At 39.0% G+C, this 11,672-nt stretch overlaps 1 protein-coding gene across 1 annotated transcript in view; it reads right to left on the bottom strand.

Moving 5' to 3' along the window:
• The window catches only part of doc2b (double C2-like domains, beta), a 163,656-nt gene that overhangs the window by 44,073 nt on the left and 107,911 nt on the right, over positions 1 to 11,672 (bottom strand). The window contains exon 3 of the mRNA XM_037687795.1: positions 8,385 to 8,459. Within this exon, the coding sequence (XP_037543723.1) occupies positions 8,385 to 8,459 (75 nt within the window). The remainder of the gene's footprint in view (positions 1 to 8,384; positions 8,460 to 11,672) is intronic.

Raw genomic sequence — 11,672 nt, 5'->3', positions numbered from 1 at the left:
AGCTTTTCTTTCTGCAGCTGTGCAGCCTCCATGCCACACGTTGATGCTGGAGCACAGGATGCTCTCCACTGCACACCTGTAGGAGGAGGTGAGGACTGAGCTTCCAGACCAGCTCGTCTCAGCCGCCTGAGCTTCATCCGATGAGCTTCACACATGATCATCAACGTAGGTCAGAAAATTGGATATTTAAATGAATTTCGACATTAAAATTCTCATGACAGGTTTTTGCAACTTTTGTGTAAAAACAAAAAACAAAAAGACAAAAAAAAAAAAAAAACCCTGATTTAAAATATATTACAATTGATTTTTTTTAAATGTAGATAAGTGCTTTATTCTTTTAGTCTTTCATAAGATCATCCTATAACTTTATTGTATTTTATCAGAATCAACTTTAATGTCAATGCACAGTCACAGCGAAATTACGTTCCGTACAGCCGTCCGAAGGGTAGACGGATGGAAGTGTACTGGAGCTGCAGCTTCTACAAATCATCATTTAGTTTTGGAGTACGACTTTTTATAACTGTTTATTGTTGTCGCTGTTGTCCACTGTTGTCATCACTCTTTGTTGAAATCAGGTCTCTCTTGTAAATGAGTCCTCGAGGCTCAATGGGATTAACCTGTTTAAATAAAGGTTGAATGAATTTAATTATTAATCATAATAATAATAAAAATTAAATAAATTAATAATTAACAATAATCAGTAATTTAATTATTCAATTATTATTTTTCCTTCATATTTTATCTCGTTGCTTTTTTTTTTTTAAAGCTTTTAGCTACTTACTTGCTACTTTAAATTTTAGCTGGCCTGTTGTTACTTTGTTAGCTTTTGCTCCATTTATCTTAAGCTAGCCGTTTACTATTTTAATGTTTTGCCATTTTAACCAGCACTTTGCTAATTTTTTGCGAGTTTTAGCAAACATCTTGCTGCTTTTAACCAGCTTTTTCCTACTTTAGCTTGCCTTTGCGTCATTTATCTTAGCTAACCTTTAACTATTTTTTACTTTGGTTATTGTTTTGCTCCTTTTTAGCGTAGCTTACCTCCTTAACAGCATTTTGCTTTTAGCTAGTGTTCTGTTGTTTTTAGATTTAACATTAAACATTTAACATTTGTACTGAACATTTTTTGAATCTATTTAACATATTTTGCTACTTGTAGCTAGCTTGTTGCTACTTTTAGTTAGCCTTTGCTCCATATATTATTTAGCTAGCACATTGGTGCTTTTAGCTTTCAGCTAATGCTTTGACATTTTTAGCTAACATTTAGCAGCTTTTAATTAGCCTTTTTTATACTTTAGCTAGCCTTTTAACAATTTATCTTAGCAACTCTTTTGCAGTTATTAGATTTTAGCTACTTTTAGCATTTGTTGTGCTTCCTGTAGCTTTAACAACAAATTTCAGAGGTCATTGAGCACTCAACAGTTTTCACAGAAAATGTATTTGTTAACGTTTGTTTGACGCTTCTATAAAAACATGTTGTGTTTCCTGATCGCCACTCATTGCTTCATTTTTTATCGTCCTCTGTGTCTAAAACTGGAGCTCTTAGTTTCTTCAACAGGCATCGCCAGTAAAATCAAATCAAATAAAGTCCGATTATGTCAGAAGGCACTAAATGTGGAACTTCATCCTGAATGTACCAAACTTATACAACTCTGTTCCTTTATTTGACAACAGACTGAATATTTTTGTTGTAAATGGAGCTTCTGCACTCGAGCACCCTGAGGTCCTAAAGTGTTGGTGGCGTGAAAAGTTTACTTCCCGTCAGAACTCGACAGTTTAAACTGGAACAATTAAAAGTCATTTCATCGTGTGTGATTGTGGCTTCAGAAGTGATGAAGCTGTGATATGGCTTTGCAGCAAGGCGTGAAACTTCACTTGTGATTAGGCTGCAGCAGAACTTATGACCTCTTTAGTGAGCCTTAATGAGCCTCTTAGACCGAGCCTAATGACCGTTGTGAGGAGGAGCCGACAGAGAGCACAGAGGAGGCGACGGCTTCTTGTTTTTGCTTCTGCGCGGCCTCAAACTGAGACGGCAGACTAATCCACCAGGCAACAGCCTTTCAAGGAACGGTTTATTTGACTTACAAGTCAAATAAAACCCACAACTCGTATTTATTTAAGTGAAGCTGAAAGGAGAAGTCTGTATTTGCTTCGACTCCCACCAGAACAGAGAAAAACAGAAGAAAAACCCCAAAGGTTCTATAATAATAATAATAATAACGAAAAAAAAATCACGACAAGCCCTAAAATAGTAACAATTACATTTTGTAAACCTTGAAAAAAATAGCTGAGAAAGTTAATTTCCAGGAAGCTGTTGCCATGACGTCCATTCACAGAAGATGCTCCTCTTTATCAGCAGGGAAAGAAAAGCTGCAGCGAGTGAGACGAAACAAAAAATGAACATCTTGACCTTCAGTAGTTGAAAATATAACAAAAATAGATTGTTTATTTGCAAGAATGAGGCAGGAGGAGCATTCTTGTTTTTTCATGATTCATAATGTTGAGTAAAGGTGGTCCATAAAGAAAAATACTGTTTATTTCCACCTTCAACTCATCCTGACGGTGGTCTGAATAAAACAGGCCGGCTTCCAATCTAAGACAGAAAATGACTGTCATTATGTAAAATGTTGCTTAAAGCAATTTATTTTTACACTCCCAAACGTTAGTTCAGTTGTTAATAAAAAGTAACAGACGAATGAATCAACGAGTCAATAAATGAATGAATGAACGCATCAATTAATCAATCCATGAATTAAAGACCCGCTCTGATGCATCAGATTCTGTCATTTTGAGTGAAAGGTAGAAGAAAAAACTAATGAACTTAATGAACCGCTTTCTGAAAAATATACGTTGTGTAAAATAAAAACAGAATGTGAATCTCAAAAATCTAATTTACAGAAAATTGATCATTGTGATCAGATAAAAATTCTTAGAAATTGTACCATTTTTAGGAAAAAAATAAATGTTAAGTTTTACTGCAACAACAAATAAAATAAAAAAACAAAAAACAATCTCACAGACACGTTTCAGACTGTGAACATCCAGGACCTGAGGAGTCCAGCTGGTGGAGTTTGTGGAGCTAAACATCATCCTATTTTTTGTCTGATAGAGGATTCTACTGTTCAAATGACTTGGGTCTTCTTAAACCGACAAGAGGCAAAAAAAAGAAGTTATTTTAATCAAAACAAAAAAGGCCGACATGGCAGCAAAACTTACATAAACCGTGGGAAAATCACAAAGAGGCACGAGGAGAACCGGCCGCAGGATGGAAGCACAACAATGTCAGACAGATGTGAGGCGAGCAGACGAACTGCAAGGACTGCGACTGATGGAGCAAGGAACAGGTGTGACTGGGCGTGGCAGAAACTGACTGAGGAACAAGTGGAGAGGAGGACACAGGTGAGGGAAACCCAAAACATTCAACTCCAAGCAGAAGAAATAAACGGGATCATGACGGTATGGGAGCAGATGTTCTATTCTGCATCAACGGTTTCTCTCCATGTGTGTGAGCAGCTAAAATACAGGTGTAGGAGATTTACATTTCAGTGCTTCTGTTCCTTGTTCGATATCAAGGTGGTACTTAATATAAAAATTAAGACTCTTTCAGAAGCAGAAAATATGAAAACATGCATTTCATACTTATGTTTACAGCATATATATCAAGAGGCACATTATAAGCTCGTTGACAAACTGTTATACAGCAATCCATCACAATGGCCTGGACAAGCAAAAACCTTGTATAGCATTTGACCTTGATTTATGACCTTGACCTTAGAGCTGAGGAAACAAAAGATCATGTGACACTCTGTCTAGCAGTGGTAGAAACATGTGCATGAAGTTTCATTAAATTATCTTGAGTGGATCAGAAGTTGTGGAGCAGACAAGAGAAAGGTTACGGACCAAGGCTATCCCATAATACAGAGCTATTCAACTGGTGGCCCGCGGGCCACTTTTGGTCCGCAGGCGACTTCAGTCCGACTCACAAATGAGTTCATATAAAAAAAAAAAATTTTTAATGAAGAAAAAACAAAGGGTTCTGGGTTTGGGTTCTATTTATTGCATTTATGATTCAATGGAATAAAACAAACCAATTTAAACGATAACAGATCACTGTGATACTTGGTTTATTTACAAAATGACTTTAATTAATAATGACTTTAACTGCTGGATGTCCAGCCCCTGAGCTGCTGGCTTTCAGAAACTGTGCCCCCCCCCCCCCCCCCCCCCGAGCAGTTTAGTTGAATAGCTCGGCCATGATACGTCCACTTTTCAACAGGCGTGTAAAAAGCCAAAGAAAATAAGTAAATAAATCATAAATTGGTAGACCAGCCTCCCATATACATTTTCTGTCCTCGTTATCCTGTTCAGAGGCGAGAGCTTCCAGCAGCAGACCACAGGGATTTCTCTTCATCTCCACTGGTCCAGGGTTGAGGTCAGTTTTGTTACAATGACTTTGGACACACGGGTCAATTATTGCTCTTTAGTTGTCAGCTTAAAGCATCGTCAGCAGTTAATACAGCTACAGCAGCCTTCTTCACACCGAGCTGTTGCAGAAAACCCTGATATAACGTAGTCTAGTTCATGGTTGTTATTTATGGTTTAACCCACACGTTCCATCACTGAACCCGTGAACCTACCTAGAGAAAGCAGCGGCATCACTGTCTCTGTGCGTCTGAAAAAACAAATCGATAAGTGAGTCAAAGGTTTTAATCCCTTACTGGTGAAAAAAGACGAACCTTTTTAAATGAGCACTACAGTTTGAAGTCGGAGTAAAAACGCTGTTTGGTTGGAAAAAAAAAAAAAAAAGGTGAATTTTTGTTTCTGAATGTGAGCTCAGAGATGAAGTGTCAGTCAACTGGGTTTCCTGTGTAAACACTCGCATTTCTATAAACACATTGATTTTTTCTTCTTCTTCTTGAAGGATCAAGTTGCTGAAATCATCCACAGAGCCAAGTGAAAACAAGTCTGCTCAGAAACGCTGCTCTGGATCAAATCTCCATCAACGATTTACCGTTGGCAGATTTCCTCTTTAACTGGAGTTATTAAACAGGAGGAGCGGTTCAGCTCAGCAGCTGACAGACTGGTTCTGCTTTTATGAGCCCATTCCATGCGTCGTGCGACAATAATTGCAGCGTATTACTGAAGTGCTCGAGGCTTTCTCTCGTGCTGAACGTGCAACTTCTCATAGTTATGCTAATAATTCAAACTATCTTTGTGTCCAGCTAATTAATCAACGTTTAAATGACAAAAAATATAACTGCGACATTTCAAAGCAACATTGTGTCTGCACAGAGAGAACAACGAGGGATTTATATCATTTAGATGTGCAGTAATAAACAAAGCGGTTCTGCACGTTGACTGACAGCTCACAGCAACGATGGAAGGTGACGACTGAGTCGACTTTCATTCCGTCTGCAGAACCGTTCCAGTTCATTTGAAGTCTTCATCAAGCTGCAGATTACAACCTCAAACCTGAAGTTCTGTGAGGTGGCAGTCAGTTCATCCCCCAGTCCAATCATACCCCCACTTCATACCCTGAGGTTTACTTTTTGTACCAGTTGGGTACCCACTCCTGTCCTGGTGGAGTCCAACCCACCGGATGTGGACTAAGGATCAGACTTTATTCAATCATTAAACGCCTCCCTCCCCCCATGGTGACCGACCACCCTCGCTCCTCGTATAACGGGTGCACGGTGACTTTATATATCACACTACTGTCAGCACAACAACATCAGGTAGGAGAAAAAAGAAGCGCTCAGCCCTCCGGGTCACAGGGGTCACTGGTGCCCATATCCAGCAGTCACTGTGTGAGAGGTGGGGAGACCCTGGACACTTCTCCAGTCCATCACAGGGACACATAGAGACAAATGAGACAAATAACCATTCACTCTCTCTCTCCCACCTAGGGACAATTTAAAGTTACCAGTTAGTCTAACATGCACATTTTTGGTCTGTGGGAGGAAACTGGAGTACCTGGAGAAAACCCACGTATGCACGGAGAGAACATGCAAACTCCACCCAGAAAGGTTCAGGACAGGGATTCGAGCCGGCAACCTTCTCGCTCTACCAACTGTGCTGCCATGCCACCTGCTCATTTCATGTTTTTTACTTAACACAAATAAAACCAGTTGTGATGAAGACTTGCAGTTAACTATATTTTACTGACAATGCAGCTGAAACCCCCTCTGATGGAACAGAGGCCCGTGCGATCGATCGATAGATAAATCGATAGATACTTTATTAATCCCAGACATGTTCTAATTATACAGAAAAAAACCCCACATGAAATAATCAAAAAAGAAGCAGAACACACAAATTTGGGGAAAAAGACGATATGCACATGTACAAGGTGGTAGGGAGTACTACATTCATGATTAACCTGTGTATCCATAGATGAACGAGTGAATGAGAACAGGCTGCAGTGCGAAATGAGTGGAGGTTGATTTTTGCTGTAGTTAAGGTTCACATAAGGACACCGTCTGGAGATCCTGCTAAATAAAATACATAATCTTCCTAATGCGTCCTTTATCTTATAATCCTCATCATTTATTTTGAAACTGACCATTTTGCTCAGCTGATACATCGAACCTTGATTTATGTGGATGTTATTTTTCTAGGATGCCTTGGTGACGAGCTCACCAGCCAATTCCACAACCGCTGGAAGCTTCAAAATGTTGTCACTGATTTCATCTTTATAGTTTGAAAACTTGTCTCTTCTTTTTCCTCCCTATAGAATTAAACAATCTGCTCTGTAGTTCGTGTTTTACAGCATTTGATGGGGTAACCATATACCTCTCAACTCTTTACCCATGTATCTGATTTTCTACATAAGATTTGTAAAATCAGGCTTGGGTCAAGATGAGTATTCAGCAGAGAGTAATATTTGTGAAGCTCAAATCACTTGAGACCGAAAAGATCCAAAAGAAAAGGAAGATGTGCGTCAGATAGACGGATCATCAGACATCATTTCATTAAGCTGCTTTTATGGAGCGTAATCATCTTCAGGATCAATGAGGACTTCAGAGAAAGTATTAAACAATCGTCAAGGACTGCTGCCAGATGCAAACGAGTTAGAGAACTCAGTCTACTGGAAAATAACCAGAGCCTCAAAGATGAAGCTTTCACATTAAACTCAACGAAATGGGCTTTGTTCTTTATACTGAATATAAAAAGATCGTCATGGGAAACAGTTTACATGTAATAAAAAAAAATCTGTTATAAGCAACAACTGTGATCTGGTATAAGGACATTTATGTGAGCTTTAAGAACACTTTGATATTGTATATAACTATTTACAACACAGCGCCGACCCCAGCTGGGCTACAAACTAATATGTTCAGAAGACAAAGTGGATCTGTTCACGAGCGACTAGTGATGTCAGCAGAGGTGGCTTCATCCAAATACTATGAGTTTGAAAAATAACAAAAATACAACATCTGGGTTATTAGAACCTGAACGAGTACACGACTTTAGATAAAGAAGTCTGTGTTTGTCTGCAGTCAGCAGGAGGCAGTGCAGGGTTTGTTGGCAGCACAAAGATTTCTTACACTCAGAGAACGTGTGGGGATCAGTCTCAGTCCTCCCAAAATTCCCCGAGTTGTCCCAGAGTAAATGTAAACATTTCAGGAGAGATTTCAGTCACACGAAATGCTCAGAACTTGAGTCTTAGGTGGCGAGCAGACTCACATTCAGACAGGAAGTGTACTACGGCCTATGTTACGTGCATACAGCAATCATCCCTAATAATTAATTATATTGTAGAACATCAGATACTAAAAAACACCATAGCCAGTGATTAAGGGTACTCGTACTGTGTACACAGTAGAATACCAGACTAGAATACCAGCATTAATACATGAATATGTGGACATCTCAAAAAGATCATCTTTTCATCAGATCAGCGTTTAAATTCCTTGAGTTTTCCCTTTCTGGAATATGCGAGTCATTTTCCAGGTTCTTCTATGATTTGCAGAGTTGCTGGGAACCAGTTCTTGTTCTCAGATTAAAACTAAAGAACGTGGAGTTCCCAGCTTTAAACTGGACTCCTTCTCTCAAGAAGTTTAGGTTCGAACTTGAACACACCAGTTTTAAAGTGTGAGAGCTTTCTACTTGTGTCCTGGATGACTAAAAAAATCTACACCAGTGATCAGTCTCAGCTACTACCACACCAAAATTTACCCCAAGATCTAAAATTGACTAAGTTATAGTCATTTTGAACCAGTTGCAGATGTTCATCTAGTGATTAATTTGAGTTTCATTAACATCTGTCCACTGGTTCATGAGATTTTTTGTTATCAAACGCAGAGACAATTACATAATCGCCCATCTGTCATGGTGGAGGATGCAGAGTTGACAAGTGAAAAGAAACTAGATCTGGTGGTACACACCTTGCTGGCGCCGGGCAGCAGGTGCAGTTTGACGTATGGATCTGACAGCCCGTTGTGGTCCATCGGTTTGAGCCCCTGTGGATGTTAAACAGAAACATACAGATAAATATTAACATTTAAAAAATACAGTAGTCCCTCATTTATCGCAGGTGTTAGGGACCACGCCTGCACACGATAAGTGAAAAACTGTGAAGTAGAGATACAGTAGTCCAAGTTCAAGTTCAGTAAACTTTGTTATGACATGTGCCAGGCTGTAATCACACTCACTCATCACCTGCTACTCCCAATCGCTCTCCTTAAATAAAACATTTAAATTTAAATACTGTAACATTTTAAATAAACAATCCATGCAGCATGGATTGTTTATTTAAAATGTTACAGTATTTGAATTTAAATTGTGGAGAAACAGGACATCAACGGGTTAACACTTCACACAGCTCTGCTGCACGGAGCAGAAATGCACTTCTTGATCAATTACACTGCAACAACTGAACATAGAATTCTAAAATAATTAAAAATAACTTTTAACACTTTCATATTTTGTGGTTATGATGATTTTACAATGTGCCATACTTTGAATTTTAAGTTGGAAGACAAAAGTCGATGGGTGCATCTGGATAGCTTCACGAAGCTGCAGCAGGAGAAGAGTGTGTGCATGGCAGAGAAGGCGATCAGCTGATCAGCTGCAGGAGAGAGTTCTCCTCTGCACTTGTGGGCTGCACACACGGTGCAAAATCATTTAAAATAATTTTTTTTTAAGTAAACAATCCATGACTCATCCATCAATCAGCCAATTGTGTCATGTCCAATCTTGTCAAACTGGTTGAAAACAACAAAGTCCATGCTCAATAATCCAGGTATACAAACCAACATTTTTCAGTCAGGTCATCTAGATTGTTATTGAGCTTGGACTTTCTTGTTTTCAACCAGTTTGACAAGACTGTCAACAAGGAACAGGGCCGGCAATGGAGGAGGGGCGTACCAAAGAGACCATCTTATCACAAGCAGAACTGGTTTGTTCCACTTTGGAGTAAGCTGTTTGAGGAAGAATCAGTTTTGTTGTGTGTTTCTTTGACTGATGAAGCCTTCCGGACCGAAGGCGAAACGTTTCAGCACAACAAAAAAAAGAAACTGCCCAGATGACCCGACTGAAAAATGTTGGATGTCCAATCTTACTTTGAAAAACCGTGATAGAGAATCTGTGAAAAACGAACCACGAAGTAGCGAAAGACTAATGTTTTCATCTGTGGTTTTTGTCAGCTGTACATTAGAGACAGCTCAAGAGCTGCAAGTAAATTGTTTTTATAGTATTGTGGTTTAATTTATAGAAATAAAATCTTCACATTAAATCTCAGTGATTTGAGACATTTTAGAGGCAGAAGATCCTTCAAGTTTCAGAGAAACATGGAGGTGAATACAGGAACAAGCTAAAAAAAAAAATGGTTTAACTTTCATTTAAGGACAAATCAGTAAACTCAGAGGGCAGAGGATGTAAAGGTCCATCATACAGTGACCAAACTAAAGCAGGAACACACCGAGTGATGTCAAAGAACCTGAAGGAATTCTTTAGAATAAAAACTCCAAGAACATCCACCCAGAAGGTGCTTCTTTCCATCTGTGACTTCCTGTGGAAATGGGATCGTTTAAGGTGCGGACTTCTTGAGCATGCATGCAGTACATACGTAGGTACATACCAACCAACCGGCCGATTGACCGGCCGACCTACCAACCGACCGTCCATCCATCCATACATCCATCCATCCATCCATCCATCCATCCATCCATCCATCCATCCATCCATCCATCCAACCCACAGAGGACAATTCACCTTTTTCTGACTGAGGACCATGGAGCTAAACCTTGATTTAAAGCTTTAATTTTCAAAGCAGCAAGCAATATGCAGTCATCAAATTCTTCACAACTTTAAACAGGTTTAAAATAATTTTAAACAAACTGCTCCCATATTTTAGACAGATCTGTGAACCTCTTCATCCTCTTTATTCTCTTTACTCATCCTCGCTTATTGAGAAAAGTTCACTTTAAAGAATTTAACATAATGTAGTTATATCTGATTTAAAATTTTTAATTATATAAAACTATTTTAGAGCATTCTCACGGAGGTGTCAGTCAATTTGAAGATGTTGATACAAATTTATTACAAATTCAGAACAATTTAGCCATTTTTAACAAGCCAGACTATGACATCATCTGATAGATGATTGTAATTATTCCCTCCCTACAAAGGAGCTCAGTTTCATTTGACAGCATTTTTTAAGTTTGTTTTTCATTTGGAGCTGTTCTGAATGAGCATGGGAGATAGAGGGTGTGTGGATCCCCTCCCATCTGCCTTTGGCGGGGGTCATTTTTCTCCAACCCTCAGTAATTATGATCAACAGAGTATTCACAGCGAGCTGGTGCAATCAGCAGCGTGACGCACATGCCTGTTCAACCCGGTCCAAGCTCAAATAATGTTTTCCATCTTAGCAGCTCAGGTGTTTGCTGAAAGCAACAATAGATGTAGATGAGAGTGGCACTTTAACCTCCCCAATCACCCCCCTTTTTTGTTTAATTTGGAGGGAGGGGGGGAACACAGTGAAAGAAAGAGCAACTGAATCTTAGCAAGAAGTTCCACATTTTAGCTCCCTGCAGTGGGTGAATGAAATAAAACTTACTGAAGAAACTTACACTTCAGGGGGGCTTTCCAGCTGTTTCTTTTCTTAAATATGCATCGGAGCGTTTGCGTTTCAGTTCAACACAAATACTGCAAACAATTTTCAGGTTTGGTTTACTGGGGTTGCTCTCCACCAGTGCTGAATATAGGCTATAAAAGTGAATGTTGTGTCACATCTTTGGCTACATTAGGAACTGTTGGCTGCTTGGGCAACTGTACCAGACTGAGAAAGTTCTGTTTTTTATTATGTTTATTTGTGCGTGTATTTAAGTTAAGTTTTTTTTACTTTGTTTATAAATGGCATGTTCTTTTTCTTCTCACTACATTTGAGGTGCGTTCAATTTAGCACCTATTTATGCTTAAAATACCTAAAATACAACCTTGTATTCCTTTATTTTGTTTATTTGGTTGGGACATGAATTTAAGGTGTTTATGATTCTTTGGCTACGTTAGCAATGGTCATGTAAGGGTTGGTTTCATTCCATACCACAAGGTCGGAAGATCCCAAAGACTCAGGAGAAAGAGGTGAGTTACTTCTTGGGATACCAAAGTTGAAATAAGATCGCTTGAGAACACTCGAGACTTTGTCTACGAAACAACTTTTGTAAAAATACTGA

Source organism: Nematolebias whitei, chromosome 14 (genome assembly GCF_014905685.2).
Source record: "Nematolebias whitei isolate Nwh7 chromosome 14, NemWhi1, whole genome shotgun sequence".
Lineage (NCBI taxonomy): Eukaryota > Metazoa > Chordata > Actinopteri > Cyprinodontiformes > Rivulidae > Nematolebias > Nematolebias whitei.
The sequence above is the reverse complement of the archived record's forward strand: the minus strand, read 5'-3'. Positions and strand labels throughout refer to the sequence as shown.